The sequence below is a fragment of the Streptopelia decaocto genome, assembly GCF_964273445.1.
Source record: "Streptopelia decaocto genome assembly, chromosome: 16".
Lineage (NCBI taxonomy): Eukaryota > Metazoa > Chordata > Aves > Columbiformes > Columbidae > Streptopelia > Streptopelia decaocto.
In genome coordinates, this window is record NC_138671.1 from 6,507,482 (window position 1) to 6,520,961 (window position 13,480).

A 13,480-nucleotide genomic window follows, 5' to 3' on the forward strand; every position below is an offset into this window, starting at 1 on the left:
GTAGTGCCATTAGAACACCTTACTTCTATCCGAAAGACAACCTTGAAGTTCAGGGTTTTTGGTAAGTGGAGGCGAAAAGGTAAGCTGCTTTATTATTATTTTTCTGGTATTATTGTCAATTCTTTGGACAGCAGCCTGAGAAAACTGCTGAAAAAGGAGGCAGATCAATGGTTTTTTTCTTCCCCTTAGTTTAGTTGCGTTGTTTAAAAGCCAAGCCCACTGAAGTGTAACAGATTAAAATAGGCTATTTCAATATGGCAATCCATAACCGATGAGTGCCAATTGAACTTTTCCATATATAAAGAAGAAAAATGGTCACAGATAGATGGAAGCTTTGAAGGGAACTGGTTCATTATTGAGGTTAGAGAGCTTGTTTAATATTGGGAATGTGCTCAGTATCTGTGCAAACTTGAGCTTTCAAACTGAGGGAAAAGCCCATGTTTTTATGGAACTGGCACTTGCCAGGATATTAGTTTTCTTGTGAAGCATGTGGCCAGAATAAAGCCATGTGTGGAAAGTTCCCATAATCAGCACAACTGTCAAAAAGACAATGAACAAAAGACAACCCAGGTAAGAAGTTCTGCTGGATCATATGCATTAGAGAGATGAAAGAATAAAAGTTTTAAAACTTTAATAGATACACAGTGAAGACCTGACATGAATGTCATGCAGAATCTATTTAAACACCACATATAATTGGTACAATAATGCATTTTAAAGGTAGCATCCATTTATTTGCAAAAAAGCAATTTTGAAATTATGGTATGCAGACATAACTGAGACTAACTGGAAGTTATTCTGACATACCCATGACCTTTATGGAATCCAAACCAACCAACATGAGCCTTACCTTCTTAGATCTCCTCTGCTGACGGGGTAGAAAGAACAGGCCTAGCAGATGAGATACTGGGCCGAGATAAATTCCTGCCTGAAAATGAGGAGGTCACTTAAACTTGCTCTGCAACTCCCCATGTGCAAAGCTGTGATGAAGTGTTATTATCCTGACCCCACAGATAATGACCAAAAGTTGCATAAATATAGGCTAATGTGTTCTGATGGTAAACAGGGAACCTCGGGTACCCCTGAGCAACTGATGGGCTGCTGGGCAGGCGTTGTGGGACTTACTCTCTGAATGTGGTTGGTTTCCTTTTGGTTTTGGGGGAGGTTCCTATATTATTTAGCCTGCAATTTAGAGTATTTGTTTATGTACTGCCTTTCCCTTCAAAGCATTTCATACGTAAGCCAAGTTTATCTGTGTAGAGGTGTACAACCCTCTGCAGAATGCAAGTGAAGTCAGTAGCAGTACGGATATTTTAAATGAGTTGAACACAACATGGAAGTTTGAAGATGTTTTTTCTAAATAAAACCCATACAACAGATTGGACATGTTTACATTCAAATTACTGTTCCACATTGAAATGATAACAGTTTGAGAGCAGCCTGCTCTTACCAAATGAACTACTGATTCAGTAATAATTTGAGAGAGTGCATCATCTTCTGAATCATCGTATCCTCCGGTGCCACAGGAGGGTTACATAGCAATACAGTCTCACTTTGTTTACTTTTGACATTTCATGAACTGATTAGTTACTTTATTAAAAGGTAAAAGCAGGTACATAGAAGTTATTCTTCCAAGCCAGAAATGCAATTTTATATGTGTAATAAACTGATTTGTTCCTCTGTATTTAAATGAAGATCTCAATTTACCCTTGGGTTTAAAAATTTGGCTCACCATATTCAGATAACATGTACCACTTTGTAAAAAGATGGCTTCAGAAAACCCTCTCTCTTCCAGGAACAGTGTGTTCCTTTCTGTTGTCTGATGAAGAAATACTATTCCTAAGAAATAATATTCCAGCTACATAAGGTTTCTTCTTAAAAAATAGAAGTATGTGCTTTTATAAGAGCAGTATGTGCCCACGATGGTTTAATAATACAATTTCATATTGCACAGTACTCCTGCAGTTTTTTCTTCCACGGAAAAATAGTTTCACAACTGGTAGCAGAAGTCAAATTGTGTAGAAATTGCCCGTTACTGATATCCAGGAAGCGGTAACTTCTGTCCTTCCTTTGCTTCAAAAAAGGTGTAAGAGAGGGTGATCAAATCAACTTTAGCCATTTTAGGGTCCTCTACAAATTCTGGATCAATGTAGAAAAACACAGGCATGTCCACTTCCTCTTGAGGATTTAGCCGCTGTTCTTCAAAACAAAAACACTGCACGGAGGAGGAAAAACAAACACACCACAACAATTAAACAACAGCTATGGTAAACTTTACCAAAATGAAAGCTTTAGCTTTACAATTAACTCCTATTCTCCTGTTCCCTGTACATCCCTAAAATCCTGTGATGAAGCAGTAAGACACCAATTCTGTTCCTCTTGTGTTACAGGAAAAAATAAAAGCTTTATTAAAAGTGTCTAAATCTGCAACTTGGCGAGGCTACTTCACATCATTACCACCTGCGCTCGAAGTCAGGTGTACTAAATATCATGTATTTGGGAGCCACTGTAACAGCAGGTACTGCAGCTTGGTATGAAGGCAGTATGGATAAGAATGAACTGATGCACCATCACTTTAAAAAATCAAGTTATTTTCTTAAAACATTATAATATAAAGAACACTATCCAATATGAAAATTGTAAAAGTTAATGTATAGGTAAGTATTTTCATTCATGTAAACAAAAAGGAAATCTTTGCTTTGTTCACACTTACTTGTATTTTATTGAAATACTGCCCTGCTTCAAAGGGTATTACATTGTAGGTAGAGATTCCAATTATTGGCTTGTCAGTAGGATTCTTTGCTTTATAAAATGCCAGTGCAGTCTCTCCTGGTACCACCTGTATAAAGCAATTGCATAGTGATTTTTAATACACTGCAGCCTTCCACACCTCAAACAGAGTTCTTTGTATGCTAGCTACAATTTGTTCATTTTCTCTTTTGCTGTTTCAGGCTGCTTACTTCAGAATTATTTTCCTTATAGACAATTCACCCCAATTCAAAAGTAAAAGCACCAATACTGTTATACGTGTGCGTTTTTAATATTACCCAGTTTGCCACTGAGACTTCTATTATTCTCAGTGTAGCAGCATACAGTGCTTTTCTAATATGTCACCCTCACTGAGAAGAAGTTTCTTCTCATATTTAAGTGGAACCTCCTGTGTTCCTGTTTGAACCCATTGCCCCTTGTCCTGTCATTGGTTGTCACCGAGAAGAGCCTGGCTCCATCCTCCTGACACTCACCCTTTACATACTTATAAACATTAATAAGGTTGCCCCTCAGTCTCCTCTTTTCCAAGCTAAAGAGATCCAGCTTCCCTCTGCCTTTCCTCATAAGGGAGATGGTCCACATCTATATATATATGCACATTTTTATGGTGTATATACAATTCTGAACTGGAAGTACTGCAGAACCAGGTGCCCCCAGTGGTGTGTTTTTCCAGCTCAGGGCCCAGATTCGCAAATCGGGATCAAGGTGACTGAAGCGGGGGAGGCGGAACGTGGTGCTGCCCCGTCCGGGTGTGCGCGGTTCCACTCACGTAGATCTCGCTCTGCTGGGGCCTGAAGTTCCACTGCAGGCTGGAGTGCACGTCCGCGTTGAAAGTCACCCTGATGACCCGCTCCCGCACCGGCTCCATGCGCTCGATCTGCTCCGAGCTGTGCCCGGTGCCCGTCGTCCCGCCCAGGCCCGTGGTCTGTGGGAAGGGAAAGGCGGTGAAGGGGCCGCGCCGGCCCGTTCCAGCGGCCGGGAAGAGGCCGCGGGGCTCCCGCGTACCTGGCAGTAGAGGCGGTAGAGCGGCACGGCCGCGTACGACATGCCCACCATGCCCACGGCGGCGGCGGCGATGTAGGCCAGTGCCGAGCGGTTCCGGCGCCGCCACTCTTCCTCCTGCCCGCGGGTGAAGGGGTTGGAGCTCCGCAGCCCGCGGGCCCCCCGCGGCGCCAGCGCTCGCCCGCCCGCCCAGAGCCCGTACCCAGCCTTCCCCTCCGGCCGCGGGGGTGCCCACCCCCCGGTACGGCACGGCCGGGGGGGAAGGGCCCGGCTCAGCGCCAGCGCCCGGAGGGGCCCCGGCCCCCCGCAGAGCCGCAGGCCCGCGCAGCCCCGCCCGCACAGCCCCATCCCGGCGGCCGCTGCCGGCACCGGCCGGGGCGCGGAGCAGCGCGGCTCTTCTCGCGAGAGGCGGCGGGTGAGTCCGGCACCGCCTCCTCCCGCTGCTGCGGGGCTGCTGATAGGGGAGCGGGCGGCCCCGCCTTATCCCCTCCCGGCGCCCGGCCGCCGGTTTGAGGGGCTGCCGTGTGCGCTGCGTTCCCGGGGAGGCGGCCGGGCTTGGGCTGCGGGAGCGGGGCGGGCAGCCCTCGCCCGTCGCTCACCCCTCAGAGCGGCGCTGAGGCGCGGGGGGGCCCCTGCAGACCCCGCCGGTTGTCTGTCCCTCCCCACCAAGACCGCTCGGGCGGTAGTTTGCGCATCGAGGTAACTGTCGCAGCCCTCGAGGGCGGCGGGTTTTTGCACTCTCGGAGCCGCCCCCGCACCGCCGTGCACCCAGCCGGCTTCGTCCGAGCGGTGCCGGGAACACCGAGCAGTCCGCCAGGAGCGGGTTAAGCGGGGCAGGCGCGGCGGGAGCGGCGATTATCCGCTGTAAGCACCCCAGCGGGGTTGGGGCGGGGGACGAGCGCCCTGGCGAGGTGATGGACGCCGGGACCTTCCTGGCCGGTTCCTTTGGGGCTGGGAGCGCAAGACCAAGCGCTGGAAAGTCTCCTTTGTGCCCCCGTTCCTCCTCTTTCAGCGCCGCGCTGCTGCGGGTAGCGAGGGGGCTTCGTCCCTTTGTGTTGCTGCCGGGCTCTCTGTATTGCGGACACTAACAACGATGATTATTTTTTCCCTAGTGGTGCTTTGATTCCTGGTCAGTTTCCTCTCTTTATGTACGGGTTTGGTTTTGTTCAGGCACAAATATTGACATGTTACAAAGTGGAAACTTTCACTGTTTGTAAACAGCAATAAGTTCAGGTCAGGCAAATTCGCAGCTGCGATCTCTTCATGGGACGGGTCCCATACACTGTAGCAAACTTTGCTGTAGCGGTGCTTGAATTTATTGCTTTAGAGCATCTCTCGTGATGGGAATCACACAGTGACTTTGCCAGCTCCTGGTACTGCCTCATTTTCCATATAGATGTGTTGGATAAGAGAACGATAAAGCCTGGAGCAAAGCAATATAGTGGTGTTTCCCTTGTATTCAGATGACGTTATTTTTCATCCTTTAGTAAGAGATGTGAAAGCGCTTACTGCAAGAAAATTTGTGGTATTCCAAAGGAAATTTAGCAATTTTTTTAATGCAGAAATACAGACTTGCAGGAATTGCTCAGTGTGCTTTGTGGAGGCTGATGCCGTGCAGCTGGGGAGCCTGCTTCGTTTTAGCCCAGGTTTGTAGTGTTCCCCTGGTACCATTAGCACCTGTGGCCTTTTTTGCTTGTGCGTTGTTTGAAGAGTTCCTTGTCTCCCTTTTACCGAGTCTTAGAAGTAATATCTTTTTCTGGTTTGTGGCCATGTCAGGGTTTAGCTGTACAGCTTACGAGGTCAGGAAGATTTGCTACTGATACAAACAGATATTTTTGCATTTGTGCTTTTGCCGTAATTTTTCAAATGCTGGTAGTACTTTTATGATTGTGTTTCTTATGGACTTGTCATATGCGCTAGTAATAATACAATGCAAATTAATGTTTTTTTGCTATGTTAGTAGTACATAACCTTATTTTGCATGCCTTTTGGCCTATGTCATACATACTTCACATGACAACTCTATATACACCAAATACTAGAGTTAAAAAACATGAAAAGAGACACAAAACACCTTATGTTCAAACAGCATTCCCTCCCACAATAACCTTTGCTGAAAGAAAAGTAGAGATTATTTTTGCCTTCAGCAGTTAACATTACTTTATCCTGGAATTGTAATCTCTCTTCATTTTTTAGAAGACTTCAATTACAGGGGGTTCAGGTTTACTCCTGATTCCTCACTCAAAAGAGGACGTTAGGCTGCTGGATGTTTAGTATAATGTGCTGCTAAATCTGAGTTGTTATCTGCTTACTATTTTCAGCAATGAAGGATATCTGTTTTATCGTGATAATTCTCCTTTCTCACTTGATTTTAGCTGGTCAGTAATAAATAGGAATTGCTGTCAGGGTCTGAAAATAAACATAGCCATGTAAATTTCAAAAAGTGGTTTCTCCTTTTTTACAGAAGTTATTATCTTGGTTACCACCCAGTGCTTCATGTTTCAGAATTCTTCATTTTGAACTTGTATTAAAATAGTGCACCTAAGAAGATGTGCAGTACAGATCCCCTAACAAATCCAGATAAAAAGTAAGTATTTTTCCCCACGCATGCAGAAATACAACAATTACTGGATTGCAATGTGAAAATCACTACTGTTTCATTAGTAGGATCTTGTCTTGATGAAGTCGTAAAGAAAAATAACTTTGATATTGAAACAGTCTGAAGCAACTTTGTAGACAAACTGATATCAACACCAATTTACACATAAAGGGAAGAAATAGCTCTTAAGCTTTTAATTAAGTTAATCAGCACTTGGTTTGGACTGGTTCTGTAGAGATGAAACTCTGTGTAGAAACTCCTTAATGTTTCTGTGACTGTGAAAATGTATATAGCAAATTAACTCCTTGCATATATATGGTAACTACAGTAACATAAGACACTTTGTACAGTTTATGTATTATAATGCATTACTTATTGAGAATACTACCTCTGCATGCCTTTAATGTTATGCTTTGGAACCATCTTATTTTTTACCAATGCTATGGGATATATAATGATAATTATATTCCTTCTATAAACCATAATGTTATCCATTTAAATGCTAAAAGTTGGAGCAGATTCTAAATGGCAAACTTGGAATCAGTCATGATTGAAAATCGTAACTCCAGACCCTGCTAAGTGACCATGGCAACACTGTCATCAAAACCATAATTAAAACCAGGCACAGACAGCTCTGGTTGGACTATCATGTTTCCTGTGCTTAGGCAGCAGAATACAGCAAATAGTATTCAAAAGTATTGTCAAACAATTTAGCATAGATCTTGGATTATGCCACTTCACAAATAACTTTATTTTTTTTTGGAAAAACAAACCGCAAAACATTAAAAATTGCTTGCTCTTTACTGGAATCTGAAGAAGCAAACACTTCACTTGTCTGATGGAAATGCAGGGTATATGATACAAAGATATCTTTAAAACAGCTATGGTTTGCTAGATTCATGTGGAAAGTATATTATGTGAATAGTTACCAGATCACTGTATTCCAAAGGCAATTTTTCACCTAAGAGATGAACATGAAAGGTGCCTATAACTGCTCTTTATCTACGTGATGGTAGAAAACTATCATTTTCTATACTTTTTTTTTTAATCTGGGAGACAGTATCAATGCACAATGTTCCAAGAATGTGCTTATTATATGTTAATTGAGGTTTACCTAACCTTTAAATAACAGCTTTCTTCTCTACACACGGGGTTAGCCTCAAACCATTCATGCTTCTCCACAATTACAATGTTGCTCAAGCCTTTTTTTCATGTTTAACAGTTGCCATATAATGACATATGTTTTCTTCTAATCTTTATGACTTAATCAGCAAAATGTATTTTAAATAATTAGTGATTTTGGGTAGATCAGAATTAATTGTCTGTTGATGCTGTATGATACCGCGTTCTTTTGGCTGTGGTCCTTAGTATCATCATGAATTTTTACCTTTTAGGGTTAGTGAACCTGAAAGGCTACATTTGTATAGTGAACTTGTATGGGATGTTTGTAAAAGACCTTTGTTTTATTTTTAACCAAAAGATCTTGTGCATCTTGCTCCCAAAGATTCTGCATATCTTTTTGTAATCTGCTAAATTGTCCTGTAATCCATCTCAGTTGCTAAAGCATTACAAAATTTCCTTTGGGAGAGGTGAGGTCATAATAATGTTGCCAGAAGAGAATAGTTATCTAGCTGTTTGAAAAAAGAGTCTTAGTTTGTTTGCTGCATAAAATAATACATGACGCATTTTGAAAATTTATTTACTGATAGTAGGTTTTATGGGGTTTTAAGTTATAGCATTTCTAGATCTTTCTGGAAGTACTGAGTAAGTTGTGTTCCTCTGAGTACGTTCTTGAGAGGCGGAGACCTTGCAAAAGAAGCAATAATGCCATTTTTCTAGGAGACTATTTTAGAAACATTAAAAGCAGCAGAGCAGCAGAATTTTAAGGTAAAGGGGGTTAGAAGCCTTGGGGATGAGTTCAGGAAGCTGAACAACACATAGTTCACTTGGAAGAAGGGGTGGAGGAGCAATTGTTTGAACAAGCGATGTATTCTTGATAATAACTAAGAAAAAGGTGTGGGAAGAATAAGAAGCTCAACACTAGTTTGTATCTGCTTAAATTGCTGGGAAGTTTGTCGTTCCTGGTCTAATAAAAATCATCATTAATAATGGAAATGCGTAGCCTTGAGTCATACTTTTAACTGGGGGTGTGGTGTGTTTGCATTTCTGTTGCAGAAAACATGACACTGGGAACTAACCATATTGGTCTGAGTGGTTTGTTTTGACAAATATTCCTGATACTGATACAAGTTGAATTTAGCTGATGTTCAGGACAATTTTTTTGAGAAAGGCTCTTTTCATTTTATCTTCTATAACCTCACCTGGAGCAAACCTAATTGATACGATGCATAAAATATTAACAGCTTTTCTTTCATTGGCCTGGAATGCCAGTAACACCTGCAGGGTTAAACCGATTGAGGAAAAAAACTACGAAGGGCCACATTTTCATCACAGAATGCATGTGAGCAGCCCAAATGATGCCAGCGGAGCTCTCCCACTTCGGGAACTGGGGAGGCTGTGGCGTGTTCCCACTTCCACCACTGATCTGCTCCTGAATGTGTGGTGGGTCTGTTTACCCTTCTGTGTGTGGATTGCTCTACGGCCTGACCTCTGTATGCATGAACACTCTATAGCATGTTGCCTATAAGCAAAGCGATCCCCTCCAGGGAACAATGACGTGCTAGTGAAACCGCAGTCGCTACAACTTTAAAAAAACCCAGGAGATAAGCGTGTGCATTCCCCCCCAGCCAAGCTGTCCTGCTCGGCTCTAGACGCTGACAGATGCTGTCTGGTCACAGAGTGACTCCCTGCTAGAGAGGATTCACCTTTCTGCTTAAACAAAGCCCTCGGTGAACACAGGATATTCAGTTTTCGTTTTAAACTGTCATCTTTTAAAGCTCTTTCAGAAAGAGGGGAAGGAATAGGAGTGCATCTGCTGATGCAAGCCTGGAAGAAAATAGCAGTTAATCAAACTGATGTCAGAAGCTCTGAACTTCTGAAAATATGTGTATCTGTGCAAGACCAAGCCTTGTTTCAGAAGAGAATCTTGCCTCTGGGAACAGAGGTTTTTACTTTTTCAACTACATTATTAGCAGTGTAATGACATAAATTCACAATTTTTATTTACTGTCACATAAAACACAGGTGTGTCAGCTTCCACTTCTAGGGAAAATATATAACCCAAATTCCGTGTTAAGGTTTGACTGTTGCATATCGAAAGACTGAAAATGAAATTGAAGCACGACAGAAGTCAGTAGTACCATGACTGAGAATGCAAATAGCGTAATGGCATTTGTTTCATTAATGCTTTCAGTCTGCTTTGTTGGCTTTCCCTTTTGTCCATAATCCAGTCTGCTAGGACAATTGCTTTAGAAAGGTCATGAGTTATTGCTTTTGACCTTGTTTGGATGGAACATGTAAATAAATTATCAGAAGAACATGAGAAAATAAGTTTATTTTATTATTTCACTTGCCTTTGGCTGCTAGATGTAGATTGTAGAGCAGTAAATCAAAGTAAATTTTCCCTCCTTTGCGTTTATCGGTCTTTAAAGTTTCCAAGAATTGCTATTTCAAACAGGAAAAGTAAACGTTACCTCGATAGGTGAATTAGTCCATGTGACGCAGAGGGTTTCAGAGCAGATTAAGCAGGCAGACACTCATCTTGAGCTCTGTCTGTTTGGGTTTGGTTTTAGTTAGGGACAGAAATCGTCCTGCATGGAACATTTATCCAGCTGAATAGGAAACCTCCAGTGTGTTTTGGTTGTGTTGTCTTTGCTGCCGTACTGAAGAATGTCCTTGCTCTCACCAGGAGATGAAGATGAACCCGAGCGTTTTGATGGTCTTTCTCTCTTATACTGGTATGCTTAACCATTAGGTTCTGATGGCATTTTCCTAGTCTGTAATTGAGAAAAGTACAGTAAAGGTAATTTAAAAACTGTAGACATTTTCAGCTTCTTTTCTTTAGCAGTCAGTTTATAGCTTAGATTTTTGTTGAAGTGTCAAGTAATATGTGTTCTGTGACGGAAAGGTATTATTCTAGATATATCTAGATAAATATTGTGTTTGTTCGCATAAATGACTAATAATTTCTCAGGAATACACTTCACAAGAATATCCAGAGCCAAGTGTTCTGATAAGTAAAGCTGTTGAACTTGCTTGTGTATGGGGCTAAAAAGTAATAGAAAAAGAAGTATGGAAGGCTTCATTTTAATTGCCTTTACTGGCACATCTACACAAAATTATATGCACTTAGTTTATTAGCATTCCAGGACTGCAGTTGGAATATTGAGTTGAGGATCTTTGCATAGCAAACTTATTATACATTTTGTATTTTATTTTTTCTGCTGTATTTATTTTATCTGCTGCCTCACATCTTCTCGGGGTGCTAAAAGCTCGCTCGCAAGTATTTCTGCATGAATTCTGGAGGAATGAGCAGTGACATCTGATTATTTAATTTGCATATTTTTCTACAAAAGAACATTGAAATTATTTTATGTTACTGCTGCCAATTGGTTTAGAAGCTCCTTTCCTTATTTGTACTGTTGAGCATATTTCAAATGTTTTGGGGGGAGTGTTCTAACACTTCATGAATATTAAATAATGATAACATGAAATAACTGTTGGATGGGTGCTAAATCCAATCATTTTGATAGTGAAACTGTTAAAGCCCTGTTTATTTGATTAGAACTATGAGAAGTAGCTTGAAGTTCCATTTCTAAGTGTCATAGGAGAAAAACTAACACTGAAAGTCAGCAAGATGTGGAATGCTAAACAAATTTGGGGCATTTGAAGATCGTTGTCTTTACTTTTTATGTGATAAAGTGATTTAAACCACGTGTATTGGAGGGATTTAGTATTTAGAGGATACACACAACTAAATGCCTTGTAAAGGTGCCTGTTCTATGTGTCAGTTTTTCTAATCATGAGTGGCAACTTTATGATAATTTCACTGTTTCAGAGGTATCTTCTTCCTCTCCATTGCAAATTATTAGTTTGTATTTTCTCTGTATCCTCTGTCAGAATCCATTTGATGTCATTAGAATCTCTCTTTTGCAATATCACCTGTTACTTGTAGAACTGTAGGTCCTTTCCTGTTAAGTGTTCTGTGCCCAGATTTGACCACATTTCATGATCTTTTTGTGTGGTAGTACATAAATAGGTTTTACCATTGCTGGTGAACTCTGAACTTCAGACTTAAAGTTTGAGATTTGATCTTTTAAGACTTCACAAAAGTAAACTTCTGTGCGGGGTTGAAATAACATTTGTTCTTGTTTTTTGTTTATTTTAATAAAAAACTGCTGTGTGAAAAGTGTGGAGAGCATGGCAGAGCAAGAAACAGACCAGTAGCAGCAAAGGGCAAGACAGAAGAAGAATATAATAATTATCTACTTATTTTAAAGAACAGTGTAGTTTGTTTTAGTTTTCAGAGATGGATACAAATCAGGACAGACCTGTAAAGAACATGACTAGGATGTTGTCTTTCAGCTTCAAAACAATTTAAATTCATGGGATGTTTGAAAGGACAGTACTAGTAATTAATGCAAAATACTCTGCTGTTGTCACATAGAAGTAGTTTATTGAAAATGTTTTAGTAGAGAAGCAGCAGAGTCATGGATTTATTCCTCCTTTCAGCCTGGGGTTAAGAAGCAGTTGGGTTCACTTTTAGCCTTCCCAAGCGTGTCCTGTGCTGGGTTACATGGCAGCGAGGCCACGTGCAGTCTCGGCAGCGCCCAAATACACTCACTAAGTTTCATCGTTTCTTTTTAGCCTATGAAACAAATCCTGCAAGAACTACTAAAATGAAAATGATGACATGTTTGAAGCATAGGCTCCGTGTTTGTTTCCGAAGGTGAATTATTAGCTCTGTTCTTATGGCCAGCCTTTCTCAAGCAAAGGCTAATTTTACAAATACTTGGGAGTTTGAGGTCGTGGAACAAATTGTTGCTTTTCAGAGCAAGTGCTTTTCTCTTGATAGAAATGACGTGTACTCTGGCTTTTGCAGAAATACCCGGTTTCAGGCGTGGACTTCACGCTGTGTGCTGGATTTGGTTGCGTGGGAGGATTTGGGTCACTGTGTCCTCCACTTTGATCTTCTTTTCCCCTCTGCTAATGAATTCTAGTTGTTCCATTTCACTTTAACATCATGATCTAGAAAATGCAACTCACTGTCCAATATAGAACAATATGTAGGTCAAAGCAGACAATCCTGAGTGGTGCTTCTGCTTTTTCCTAGAAGGGATCTGGTGAGTCTTCTCCAAATGTGGTACAGTGGAGGACAAAGGAGCTATGGTGCAACTTGGATATTTTATTTAATAAGAATTCATCTAAATTAAATTAAAACATGGTAAAAGGTAATTTGATTTATAGTAATTCTTAATACCTTGCATTCTCAGAGCAGTATGCTGGTCGTGTATCCAATGTAACTCTAAATTTAGGTTTCAAAACTCTAATTTGAGTTTCTATTCTTCCTTAATTCTTTACCATTATCAACCACCTCCAAAATACTCAGCTGCCTTTAGGCAATTTCAGGTGCCATCCTGGTATGTTGCCTTGGGGTGGGAGGATGCACGGGGAGCAGGCAATGGAGTTTGGAAAGAAGCATTTTTTAAAACAGAGAAAGGTAACAATGTTGATCAAAGAAATAAGCAACTGTAGGGAAAATGTTATGTTCATAAATAACCACAAAGTTGTATGTTCAATATCACAAAATCCCAGAATGTCAGGGGTTGGAAGGGACCTGGAAAGCTCATCCAGTGCAATCCCCCCATGGAGCAGGAACACCCAGATGAGGTTACACAGGAAGGTGTCCAGGCGGGTTGGAATGTCTGCACAGAAGGAGACTCCACAACCTCCCTGGGCAGCCTGGGCCAGGCTCTGGCACCCTCACTGGGAAGAAGTTTCTTCTAAAATTTAAGTGGAACCTTTTGTGTTCCAGTTTGAACCCATTACCCCTTGTCCTATCATTGGTTGTCACCGAGAAGAGCCTGGCTCCATCCTCTTGACACTCACCCTTTATATATCTGTAAACATTAATGAGGTCACCCCTCAGTCTCCTCTCCTCCAGCTCCAGAGCCCCAGCTCCCTCAGCCTTTCCTCACACGGGAGATGCTC

At 41.6% G+C, this 13,480-nt stretch overlaps 2 protein-coding genes across 6 annotated transcripts in view; one reads left to right on the top strand and one right to left on the bottom strand.

The window, feature by feature from the left end:
- Positions 1–1,336: 1,336 nt before the first annotated feature.
- COX11 (cytochrome c oxidase copper chaperone COX11) lies at positions 1,337–4,157 on the bottom strand. Its single transcript, XM_082067197.1, has 4 exons — positions 3,775–4,157; positions 3,539–3,694; positions 2,714–2,839; positions 1,337–2,215 (listed from the first exon to the last, which is right to left on the bottom strand). The coding sequence occupies exons 1-4, from the start codon at positions 4,117–4,119 to the stop codon at positions 2,033–2,035; spliced, it is 810 nt and encodes a 269-aa protein (XP_081923323.1). The 5' UTR covers positions 4,120–4,157; the 3' UTR covers positions 1,337–2,032.
- A 180-nt stretch (positions 4,158–4,337) lies between these two features.
- Positions 4,338–13,480, top strand: part of STXBP4 (syntaxin binding protein 4) — a 66,301-nt gene continuing 57,158 nt past the window's right edge. For 3 of the 5 annotated variants that reach the window (XM_082067171.1, XM_082067168.1, XM_082067170.1), the window contains exons 1-2: positions 4,338–4,470; positions 6,236–6,358. In XM_082067171.1, coding sequence (XP_081923297.1) covers positions 6,321–6,358 — 38 coding nt within the window. In that variant the 5' untranslated portion in view covers positions 4,338–4,470; positions 6,236–6,320. Of the gene's footprint in view, positions 4,471–4,516; positions 4,636–6,235; positions 6,359–13,480 lie in introns of those variants that run through there. The other 2 variants (XM_082067169.1, XM_082067172.1) reach the window with 2 other exon arrangements.